The sequence below is a fragment of the Budorcas taxicolor genome, chromosome 1 (genome assembly GCF_023091745.1).
Source record: "Budorcas taxicolor isolate Tak-1 chromosome 1, Takin1.1, whole genome shotgun sequence".
NCBI lineage: Eukaryota > Metazoa > Chordata > Mammalia > Artiodactyla > Bovidae > Budorcas > Budorcas taxicolor.
The window spans coordinates 189,146,565-189,159,745 of record NC_068910.1 but is presented as its reverse complement, the minus strand read 5'-3'; the positions used below and the strand labels follow the sequence as shown (position 1 = coordinate 189,159,745).

Genomic DNA, 13,181 nt, shown 5'->3' with positions numbered 1-13,181 from the left:
TGTTCTTGCCTGGAGAATCCCGGGGACAGGGGAGGCTGGTGGGCTTCTGTCTATGGGGTCGCACAGAGTCAGACATGACTGAAGTGACTTAGCAGCAGGTGATTTGTATAAGAACACTCATAGATGAAAGTAACTCCATCAATAAGAAAATAAGTAAAGCATGAAATATTCCCACTTATGCATATTACCAATGACAGTGAATGAACTACAGCTGAAAACCATAACATGGATGAATCTTAGAAAAATCATGAGTGGGCAAAAAAAGAAGAAATGGCTTGATGACATAAAGTATGATACAGTTCTCATAAATTTTGAAAGCATATAGAAAAACTATAAATAAAAATTCAGTATAAGATTTACCTCTGGGGATGCGGGGAAAGGACCATGGGGAGGAGCACATAGGAAAGTTGGACAGTTTTGGCAATGGAGCTTATAGTCAGTAAAGAATTCGTGCGTTTTCATTTTAAGGTAATTTTCAAGGCCTTGAAAAAGTGCAATAAAGGTCATGTGGTATAACTCCTTAACCTATTTTTTCTTAAGCTGTGCAAGAAAAATGAATAAGCTGCCAAGATCGAGCTTTAGTCATCCCCAAAGCTCCACCCTTTCCCAAAGCACCATGACCAGCCAGACAAACATGGATACAAACCAGGGTTGACATGACAGCCTTTCACAAGGATGTGCAGTCATGAGAGAAACTGCCTCAGCAGAGACTGCCGCCTTTGCAGATAACACGGCCACATCTTTGCCTCCACATTTTCTGCATCACTTGTGGGCAAAGGAGAAACTGAAATTCTCAAGTTAAATAAAAATTTTCCATACTTCCCCACTCTAGCTGAGGAAAGCTCAATTTTCCATGAATGCCATTTTTTTGGTATCATAAAATCTTAGTGAGCCATGTTCTCTGCTTTATTTTCTTTGAACTTTATGTATACTTTTCCATAGACATTTTATGCACAAACCAAGAACATTATAAGATGCTTCTTCGTAAGTTACTCAGATCATCAGGGTACATATTCATTGCTACTGGTTTCAGGCTATCAGGAAGCCTAACAGAGGAGGCTGATGAGTTAACCCTTGTAAGGTCAACTCAATTCACCACCATGTTTTCATTTCGTAGCCACAGGTTTCATAACAAATTTTCAGTCCCATTTTTTAAACTTTTTTTATTTTGTATTGTGGTATAGCCGGTTAACAATGTGATAGTTTCAGGTAAATAGCAATGGGTTGAGCCCCATTTTTTAATGCAAGCTCTTATCTTGAAGATATTTTAGAGCTCCTTCCTGTGGCAGATTAATCACAAAAATGACCACAATAATTTTCCCATCCTTGTATATAATATCCCTTTGTAATGTGACTTTATCACATATTGCATCAAGAGCCTACTTCCCCTTGCTCTGAGTCTTGGCTGCTCTTATGATAATTTGACCAAGCCAGTGCAGTGAAAATGACACTGAAGGACTTCTGGTCTTGAGCCTTAAGAGTCTTACACTTCAGTTCCCGCCATCTTGGAATACTGCCCTGAGACCATCATGGGAAGAAGCCATGGCTAGCCTACTGGGAGGTACACATTAGACCATCCTTTCCCTGTCAAATCCCAGATGACTGGTCACATGAATGACCTCAGATGAGTAACTAAGAACTGCCCAACCGATTCCAACCTAAATGGCTGAGCCACGTAACTATGAACTAATGGGCTTCCCCAGTGGGTCAGTGGTAAAAGAATCCACCTGCAATGCAGGAGATGCGGGTTCAGTCCCTGGGTTGGGAGGATCCTGTGGAGGAGGAAATGGCAACACTCTCCAGTATTCTTGTCTGGAAAATCCATGGACAGAGGAGCCTGGTGGGATATGGTCCATGGCGTCACAAAGAGCTGGGTGCAACTGCAGTGACTGAGCACGCATACAGAGAACAGTTGCTGTCTTAAGCCACTAAGTTTGGAGAGTGGTTTGTTATATAAGCAATAGGTAACTGATACAGTTCCCTTAGCTTTTTTTTTAACATTTTTCTGCATGTGATGTGGGGTATGTGTATGTGTGCCACCTTTACGGTAGCTCTTCCATCAGATTTTGGTCAAATTGAAAAAAATGTTTGACATTGTACCTGAGGGTCCTGGAGATGAAGATAAACTAGATAATTCAAAGAATTAAATATTTCATTTAAAAGGAATCCCATAGTTAGGATCTTTAGAATGAGTTATTTAATAATGAGACTTATCAGGTAAACTCTTTTTCAGAATAGAGTATGTTTGAATTATTTTTATACTTTCTTATTATAAGACATTTCTCTTGTTTCATGTCAACAATCTCACATATCTTTCTGTTCCTTCCACATGACTTTCCACATTTCTCTTCCTTTTGGAATCTATTTATTTTCTCCGTCCTGTGCCGTCATCCTTACTGCCCACAACTTCAGGTTTGTGATAGAAGGATTAAATGGACTAATGCATATGGCTATAAGACATCACCTTCTATACCTCCAAACTACATCTCTGATTTCTCCAGAGTCCCCTCTATCCTGCCTTGTGTTTCTTTTCCTAATAAACTTCACTATTCTCTTTGCTCTCAGAAATACAGCCCGTGCCTGCTGTGATATAGATATGAGAAACCACACTGCTAAGCAGCTCAGGCTGTACTTGACAGATTAGAGACTATTTTTTTCTTATGTGGCTGTGTCAGGGCAGCAGCATTATTTATTTTTCTCTCCGACAGCAGTGACAGCTATTACTGTGCCAGTTCCACATCCAGAGAGTAAATGAACGCACTGAAAAGGCATGGGGCCTCCTAGTCTCACTCACCACAGCCTCCTGAGCTCTGCTGGGCTGCAGCTTCCTGAAAATGGAGTCTCAGAGAGCAGCAGCCCAGAGTCTCAGGGGACAGTGAGAAAAACATGGTTGGGAAGGAGGGGAAGAGAGCAGGGAGAAACAAGAGAGAAGGTGGAGATAGATAAGACAGAGGGAAAATGGAGAGCTTTGTAGTTGATAAGAATTAACCAGGGGATACTGGCAAATACACTCTTGGCACTTCTGCATCTCTGCTATTGCCTGCCAACCAGAGTTCTTCTTATTAAAACACACACAAGGAGGAACAATAGAAGAATCAGAGTTTCCCAGAAATGAAGTGAGCAGTGTAATCAAGCTGCTTATATTCATAAACCTATTAGATAGCCCCTTCAACTTGTTTTCCCTTTTATTTCCTTTTCAATACAATTAACACATGCAGGAGAATATATAGAAGATATGTGCAAATTACAAATGATAAGAGTATACTGACTACTGGGAAACCCACTTCAAGCCATGAGACAGAATATTACCAATAACTTATTTCCTCTGTGTGTTTCTTTCCATCCCATTCTCTTCCCTCTTTCCCAGAAATCACCACTTTGCTGAATTTTGTGATCTTAATTCCCTATCTGCTACAGATACACATATATGCATTCTCACCTATATGCATGTATGCTTATAAAATATTGTTTAATCTTGGTCATTTTGGTCATTTATGAACTTTATAGAAAGGTAACATGGGACCTGATTTATTGATCTTACATTGTTTTCAAGGTTCACCTACATGGGCATCATCAGTTTTATTTATTTCATTGTTTTCAGTGCTGTATAATATTATATATATATATACACATTTATTTTCCTTTTTTCATGAAATATGAGTTGTCTACAAGTGTTTGCTATTATGAATAATGTCGATACAAACATTTTTATATATGGTGAATGTGTGCAAGAGGGTCCCTAAGGAAAACACTCAGAAATATAAGATATACAAATATGTACAAAGTATGTACGAATGTATTTATGAATTTTAAAATTATTTACTCATAAATGTAAACATTGGAACACATTTATGTTCTACAGTAAAGAAATAATAATAGACAAGGTACTCATGAAGAAGGGTATCCATTTAAGATATAAAGACTAATTATTAAGCCATCATAATTAGGACAGTGTGGTACTGGTGCAGGGATAGATTAGAGATCAATTAGAAAGAATTAATGGCCCCAAACAGAAACCACAACACATAGTACAGGAGGCACTGTAGATCTTGGGGGAAAGTGGGACAGGACAATAAATGAATAATTAGTTAGAATAATTAGTTGTCACTTTGAGAAAGAAAAAAATTAATTAGATGTCTACTGCATATTCTACACAAAAATCTATTTCAGAAAATGGACTTACTGCACAAGGTAAAACTTTAATACACTTTAGAAGAAAATATCTTTCTGATTTGGGGGCAAGGAAGGATTTAGTCAATAAAATTTTAAAATGCTAGCCATAAAAGAAAAAAAATATAAGTTTAACTACATTAAAATTTTAAAATTCTGTTCATTAAGAGAATCATGAAAAAAGTAAAAGCAAAAGACACAAACTGGAAGAAAATGTTTGTGGCATCTGTAACTAAGTATAGATTATCATGTAGAATATATAAAGAAATTATGCAAAATAATGAAAATATGATAAAACAACAATAAAAATATGATAAAACAACTCATTAGAAAAATGGATAAAAAGTTTGGTCAGGTAGCATATGAAAATATAATCTATTTCATTAACAATCAGGAAAATAAAAGTAAAGACTACAGTAGAATTTGATATCATTCCTATTAAATTGCCAAAAATTATAAGGAACAATTGCTTTGGAGATGATTTTTCATTTGTAAAAACAAATATCATTTTGTAGACCTTACCACCGGCCCTTCCAGTCTTAGGCATGGATACAGAATGGCCACCAAGTCTGGGAACACAGGCAAATACCTAATAGTTGGTTTATTGTTATTACTCTATGCTGCTGCTGCTGCTAAGTCACTTTAGTTGTGTCTGACTCTGTGTGACCCCATAGACGGCAGCCCACCAGACTCCCACGTCCCTGGGATTCTCCAGGCAAGAACACTGGAGTGGGTTGCCATTTCCTTCTCCAATGCATGAAAGTGAAAAGTGAAAGTGAAGTCGCTCAGTCGTGTCTGACTCTTATCGACCCCACGGACTGCAGCCTTCCAGGCTCCTCCCCCAATGGGATTTTCCAGGCAAGAGTACTGGAGTGGGGTGCCATTGCCTTCTCTTATTACTCTATAGTACAGATAAAATACTTTAAAGTACAGATAAAATAATAGCACGCATATTTTTGGACTTTAGAGCTACCCTGAATGCAGTCTAGAGAATTCTTCAGTTCTAATTAAATATGGAGATGTGTAAAATCCTTCCTTTCCCAGCTCTCTCTTTGCTTAGGTTCTTGAAAAACATGTTTTTGGGGGACTGCAACTCCCTAGCAGAGCTGATGAAACAGTGAAATCTATATAGTCTCTCTCTCATAAAAAATTCATGGATGATTTAAGGGGGTTGACTGCCTTGCTGAAGTCCTTCTATGCACATCTAATGGTCTGTGTTTCCTGGATTAAGAACTGGATTAGTAACTAAGAACCGCTCTAAATCATTCTCTTTATAGTGTTAGAGCTTAAGGCACTGACATATTGGCCTCCATCCATGAACTATACTTCAGGTTTTGATTCTAGACCGTCGTTCCTTCTTCTAGGTTTAGGAGTCAGCCTTTTGAGACTGCTGAACATCAACAAACCTTATCCCTTTCAAGGACAGAGAAACACTGATTCCAGAACTGGCTCCATGGGTGCTCAGGCCTACAGGCCCCAGCTCAGCAGGCACGATCACACAAGAGGGTAGTGTCAGGTACGCTTCTGTGGTGTATTAGAGAGTCCAGCAGGTAAAACAACATTCCTGAAGAATGTTGACATGAATAATATAAAAACCTCACACCTGAATCCAGGTTTTCCAGAGTGAGTTACCCCAAATCCAGCAATTCTAAGGAAGTAAAATGAAGTCATCCCATCCCTCCATCTCCAGTAAGAAAGGACAGGTTCAATTTCTACACTGCAGTTATATTCATAGCTCATTATCAAACATTCATATTTTTCATAATTGCTAGGATGGGATGGTTGGATGGTATCACTGCCTCATGGACATGAGTTTGAGCAACTCCGGGAGACAGTGAAGGACAGGGAAGCCTGGTATGCTGCAGTTCATGGGGTTGCAAAGAGTCAGACATGACTGAGTGACTAAAGGGCAACAATGATAGATGTGAAAATATGAAATTACTGAGGGCTTGGTTTGTCTTGCATATATAATTATTAATTGCAAAACACTATAGGAAATATAATGCATCATCTTAGGAGGAGGACAAAGAGACTCTAAGAGTATTGTTCTCAAGTCAGACAGGCTGTGCCATTTATTACCATTTACTTACTGTGTAACCTTGAGTAAGTCTCAACTTCAGCATCCTTGCATGTAAAAGAAAGATGATAATAGTACCTGTCTCATAGGGGCACTATGAGAATAAGATGAGATAATACTTGTAAAAAGCATAGGTCAATGTCTGGCACATGGAATGCAATTTAAACAGCGAGCTTTTCTTAAAATTAACAGCCCATTCTTTATCATTTAGATCCATACCCCCTTTTTCAAAAATTTTTTTTAAACTGTGGTATTTGTTTTCATTTGTCCTTAACAGAGAAGCGGAAAGGATATCATTTTCAGTTCTCTTAAAGAAGTGTTTCACGGACACTGATCAGTTCTTAGGACAAAAATGTACGTGATGCCAGTAAACAGTAGGTAGGTTGGCATTGTGATGACCCACCTACGGGACCATGAAAGTAGAGACACTGAGTCAATAGCAAAGGAAGAGCTCTCAGAGATGGAGGAAGTGAACAGCAAAATAATTCAAATACGTGGATTGTATTTAAAAGCAGAGACATATTTTAAATATTTCTTAAGTGGTAAAATGGGGGAGACAACTAGAAAAGATAAACAAGTTAACCTTAAAAAAATGTTTAAAGATTTCTTCGACTTTATTTCCAGGGGGATATTGTTAAACTTCCCCATGTACATTGAAAGATGACTTACCTCTAATTTTTTAAATGAAATGAAGTTAATAAAACTTAAGAACTTTTTCATTTACTGGACCCAACAATCTCAAATCCTATAGAACACCTGAGTTCAGCTCTAGCGCTAACCTATAGTTTGATTACAGGGTTTACTAGCAGAAGATCATGGCCCACAAGCTGAGTTTTCATGCATAGTCCATGATCACTCTTCATGATCTTCACATCCTCATACATTTCTGATCCTGAGATTCATGGGCATCTGTCAGCTGACTCTCCAGCACTCCAGTTCCCACATTCTCTTACATCACTCTGTGAGACTGACTCTCCAACATGGAAAATTGCACAATATTCTTAATACCCACCAGGACTAACACACTTGATAGTATGTAAAATCCAACTTCTTCATCCCTCTTCACAAAATCACTACCCAGGATCTACCCGCTTTTTAAAATTATTCTCAGCCCCCATTCTAACTGATTGTCCTCAGTCCCTCCTCTGGCCTATTTTATCCAAAGATGAATATATCTGCATAAACTCATGCATTCCTTCTTCCCCGTAAAAATGTGGATACCTTTTTAGATGGGATTCCTGATAAAAATCTCTCATGTCTACGAGAACTTTTAAGGGGATAAATAAAGAAACATGTGGCATGTTAGTAAATATTTATTCTACCATTTTATTTTTTAGTTTAATATTTTAAATGTTTTTGTGCTAATAGAAATATAAGTAAAGCAATTTTTTGGCATGAAGAATATGACTCAGAAGCCAAACTATTTGGTTACTAATATCAGCCCTACTACTTATACTGTGTTATTCTCTCTGAACCTCAGCTGTCTCAACTGTTAAATGAGGGTAATAATAGTATCTACTTAATAGGATTATTTGGAGGATTAAATGAAATAATCCATGTAAAGCACTTTTTAAAAGGGCATGGTACATACCAAGCTTTCAATAAATGTTTGTTGTATTGTTCTTGTCACTATTAATTTATCAGAAGAATAGAACTGGTTGTTTTCTAAGATTTAAGTTTAAATTGGAGTGATTCACAAAATGGGAGTTACCAAATTATGAAAGTATCATTTTGATCTGAATTTAAGTGTGTGCCTTTCCTTCAGTGGACTGTCCTGGTGGCTCAGTTGGTAAAGAATCCGCCTGCAATGCAGAAGACCACCTGTAATACAGTGGACTTGGGTTCAGTCCCTGGGTTGGGAAGATGCCCTGAAGAAGGAAATAGGGGATTTCTTTATCTAAGAGACCCATATTGTTTGTCATGGGATTTATTATGTAATTTAGTTGTTTCAAGCATAAATAAAATTTATCTTAGGTGCTGCTTATGGACTGTTTTGAGCATACCTATTAATTAAGCTGGAGCTTGCCAGGTGGCTCAGTTTTAAAGAATGTGCTTGCCAATGCAGGAGATGTGAGTTTGATCCCTGGGTCAGAAAGTTCCCCTGGAGAAGGAAATGGCAACCCACTCCAGTATTCTTGCCTAGATAACTCCATGGACAGAGGAGCCTGGTGGGCTACAGTCCATATGGTCACAAGAGTTGGACATAACTTAGTGACTAAACCACCACTAACTTCACTTCAAAATTTTTGAAATTGTATCTGGAGAGCAGCATAAAACAATGATTGATTTTCATCATACAGTTCCCTAAGCAATTGAACCTGCCAATGTTCTTCCTCTACTTCTGCCCATAGCATAAGTGTGGAGTCACCCATCATTTCCCAGGGATTGAATCCAATGGATATCTACGTCTGTCCCACTTGACCACTCCCGTGTTAGACACTTCCACCCTCCATCTACCTTATTCTTTGTTTTCCAGACACATTCCCTGCTGGTTTGCTTCCTGTTTATTTGGCCCAGTACTTCTTAGTCTTTTGTGGGCACCTCTCCCCTTTTTCAGATAGTGCTGTTGCCCAGATACCTACCTTTCTCACTCCACATACTTGCTCTACATGACCTCATTCTCTCAGGATTTCAACAAATTGATGACTCGATATCCATCTTTACTGCCACTGCCTGATTCTAAGCCCTCATCATTTCCAACCTAGCTTGGAAATTGTCTCAAGAAATAGTCCCCTTGGTGCCTTTTTCCCACTTCACATGGCCACCAGAATGACCTTCCCAAAGTGTAAATCTGATCTTGTCACTCTCGAGCTAAAGCTCTTTAAGCGTTTCCCTTACTTGTATAAGATCCTAAAATCTTTAACTTATCTATCCCTTCCGAATTTTAATCTAATCCACATTAGGAAGGCACCCTGTAAGTTTTTGTTGTTCAAGCAAAGAACATGGTTCTAAAGGTTTTGCCAGGGCTGCACATCTTACTCAAATCACTGTCCATTATAAATGGTTAACTGCAGCCTCCAAAATCAATTAGAAGAGTTTCTCAGCTCCAATAAAAACATATTACTGGATCTCTTGAACTGAAATTTTTAAGAACAAGTCAATTACATACAATGCATGCATGTTAGTATACACACACACACACAATATATATTGTGCTTTAAAAAATAGATGTATAGAGTTTTAATAATAGCAAAAGCATGTTATGTAAATATACAAACAAGTATACTTGAAGTTAGTTATGCAAGGAAACAGAGTAATAATGAAACTGATTATGCCATAATTTGATAATATTGTCTACAAGTTTAGAATTTAGATCTATTATAAATTTCAGATTTCCATATTATAGAATTGCTAAAAATCAATGTTTGCTATAAACTGATAAGTATCTGTTGAAAGTTCATACATCTCAGAGTCTTGAGTCGATGTATAGGAACAATGATTAGGGATGTGTAGGAATTAAAGATAAATTGTTAAATAAAGAGAGGGTGATAGCAAGGGCTGCTGGATCAAGAGCAACAGTTTTTAATTTTGTCCTGACCAAGGTCCTACTTCTTATAGATGGTGAGACTGAAACAATTAATTAGCCTTTTAAGATGCTACATTTCTCGTCTTCAGAAAGAAGAGTTTAATCACACAGATCTCTGAGGCCCTTGCCAGCTTCGAAGTTTGAATATTTAGCTATGGCATACGCACAGAACAGAAAAGCCCTCCCTTGAACAAGCTTCCAGAAGGATCCAATGCACTGTGACTCTCAATCACAAACAGTTGATAGACCCCTTAGTTGTCCAGACTTTATGAGGCTCCCCAGGCTACATCTCTGCAAGCCTCCAGCTTCAGTTGTTAAAATCTTCAGCTTCCTCACTAACTTAACCATGCTGGACATTTTCATATAATGTAGCCTGAGTTGTTCTAGGCTTGAACCAATAAAAATTTAAGAGCGATTTCAACATAACCCCCGCTACTCCCCATTTTCAGGTCCAAGTAATGATAGCTCCTTAGCCTTCCAGTGACACACACTAAACACTTCATAAGGAAAGGGCTGGCTGAGTGACTAATGTGTGCTTTTAGCCTCAGTTTCTTGTTTTAGGGATATAACAGCTGTATGCAGTAAAATTTCAGGGTAGAACTGGCTGTATTAGACAACTGGCTGTATTAGACAATCTAAGACATCCACACCATCATAGTCGGAGCAGCTGGATATGTTTTCTACAGTGGAGATTTAATGTACTGGGTAGAATTAGAAGTGAATTGGATTGGCTTTACCATTTTGTACCACATTCTGCTTTATGATGAGCTGCAAGCCAGAGTCTGGGGCTCACAGCATAACCAATAAAATATAATGAGAAAAAAACAAGTCTGCATTCTACAGCGTATCGACCAAAAAGCCATCCCAGCATTAAACAACTCTGCTGATATTTAGAAATGTCTGTCTCAGACTGCTCTCTTGTTAACTTTCCCTTAGAAAGAAAACCCCTGACATATATTACTATTGTACTCCTGTCAAATACATGTAAGATCCTGCAAAGAAGATGGAAAAAGAATACAGTGTGTACTTATCTGCATTATTTAAGCCAAAAAACAGGCAATGTGCTTCACATAATTCAAACCAAATTAGCCACATTGTCTAAGTCAGAAGTTCAAAACTCATAGAGAAAATCCAACAATCTAGTTCTAGTTTGCTTTGATTTGAAGTCTTGTGTTTCTCAGAAGACATGCAAGCCTTGGAACTGAGTCAGAAAAAAGTGTCAAGATGTGATATACTGAAAAAAAAAAAAATTTCACCCACATAGTGGGAGGCCAGGAAATGTGAGATTGGCCCCACAGCCTTCTGGAACTTAAGCTCCAAATGTCACTTACCCTATGACGATGCAGGAGATGGCCGTTCCCAAGAAGGCATATGTTAAAATAGATCCCAAGTTTTGAAAAAAGTGTCTCTGGGGAGGAAAAGATAGATTTCATATAGTACATCAGATTTTTTCTTCTAAGCATAACAAGAAATAAAAACAAATGCATGTGTTTTCACAGCATCTCCCTTTCCTCACTGTTGAGGCCGATTTTGTTTTTGGAGCCTCAGTTGCTGGCCTTATTGTACAAAGATAACTGATTTACACTGTAAAGGACAGAGGTTTCCAACAAATAGGGAAAAGATACATCTGGAAAGTGACAGGCCAGAACTGGCTGGCCCTGAGAGAGGAGGAAGGGATTGAGGCAATGGTCATGCAGGACTCTGAAATGATTAAAGGAAGACAGAGTTTTTAAGAAGTTTTGTTGTCACTGAAACCCCTTTGGCACTTAAAATATACTGTTCTAAAAGATTTAAGTTGCTGTTTGACTTTTATTGGATCTCTGATTTACTGTTTTTCTGAAAGTGATGAAACCGAACCTTAATCACCTACAACAGTTTATTTTAATGAATCACACAAAATGATGCTTAGTCTTGGGGCTGGGATGAAGAAGGATGAGTGGAATAAATCCAGCTTTCTAAATCTTTTCAAATGCTTGCTTGGAAAAACTCCCTTCCAGTTCTGTAAGTGGTAGCTAAGTAGCCAGAACTGACAGCAAGAGGGAGCCCAAAGTACACAAGAAAGTCAAGTCTGTACTGAACAAGTAAAGGCTGCTAAAGCCCACAGGCCAAAGGGAGGAGAGCCCTAGAAATCTCTGGAGTCAGGGGTGGGCAGCAGGAAAGCAACCATATTAACTCTGCGTCTCAAAACTCATTCAGGCTGGAGCCTCGATCTTTGGCCCTGGGGAGGCAAGCATGTAGACTTTGGTGTGAATTACTAACTTAGGAAATGTACATGTTCAGGCTACACATAAGTCATGTTTCGCAAGTGCAAAAAATGCGAGAGTGAACTTTCTCTCTATAAACTCAATGTTAATTAACAGTAAACTCTTTGGTTATAATCATCTAGAATAATATCGCCCATTAGAAATATAATGTAAACCATATATGTCATTTAAAATGACATAGATAAAAAAATAAAATGACATATGTACTTTTCTAGTAGTCATATTAAAATAAGTTTTTAAAAAGTAAAATGAACATTGATAATATAATGTATTCAAAAATTATCATTTCTACATGAAATAAATATAAAATATTATAGAAATATTTTACATTCTTTTTTTATACTGAGCCTGTAAAACCCAGTGCATATTGTACACTTAAAGCACATCTTCGTTCAGACTAGTCAAGTTTCAAGGGCTGAATAGCTGCACGTGACTATCAATCAGTATACTGGACAGAGCAAGTTTAGAATTCTAAGCATGTCAGATTTGAAACTGTATCACATAATCTAAGATAATGATATTTTTACCAAATAGGTAAACACGTAAAATAAAATGATGCTCTTTTTATTAGTGCTGGCAAGATTCTCTATTTAATGATAAAAGAAGAAAACAATCACTGTATATTTACCTTCTTTAGACTATATCCAGCATGAAATATAATTGGTGGCAGTAAAACGTTGAAGAAGATTTCTGGATCAAATGTCATCTGCCAAAAAAGACAAATATGTAGTTAGGAAGATGCTCTTTTTGGGCTAATAAAAATAAAATTTAAAAAAGTTACAGTTGCCTTTGCTAAAGTTGTATGAGACATGGCAACATGCTATTAGTAGAGATGAAAAGAAGAGAAAATGCAAACTTAGAAATTTATGATTGAGTGTAACTTATAAAGTAATATTTAAAATGTAAAACTTATGTTCCATTCTGTAGCTAATACGAACAACATAAAATCTGAATGAAACCTTTCTAGGCAAAGAAAATTTTTTGCTTTTATTTTGATTAGCTATTCATTCTTCATATTTTAAATGCTTTTATTCTATCTTTTTTTCTAGTTGAGGGGATTGGTAGTATTCACACATTTTAGCTTCGGACAGGATTTATTTAAAATTTTCCCAAATCAAACATTTTTAGAAATTTAGTCTTAGTT

General features: G+C 37.4%; 1 protein-coding gene across 1 annotated transcript in view; it reads right to left on the bottom strand.

Moving 5' to 3' along the window:
- Nucleotides 1–13,181, bottom strand: part of SLC9A9 (solute carrier family 9 member A9) — a 648,823-nt gene that overhangs the window by 584,089 nt on the left and 51,553 nt on the right. The window contains exons 3-4 of the mRNA XM_052640419.1: nucleotides 12,666–12,743; nucleotides 11,105–11,181 (exon numbers count right to left, since the gene is read on the bottom strand). Coding sequence (XP_052496379.1) covers nucleotides 11,105–11,181; nucleotides 12,666–12,743 — 155 coding nt within the window. The remainder of the gene's footprint in view (nucleotides 1–11,104; nucleotides 11,182–12,665; nucleotides 12,744–13,181) is intronic.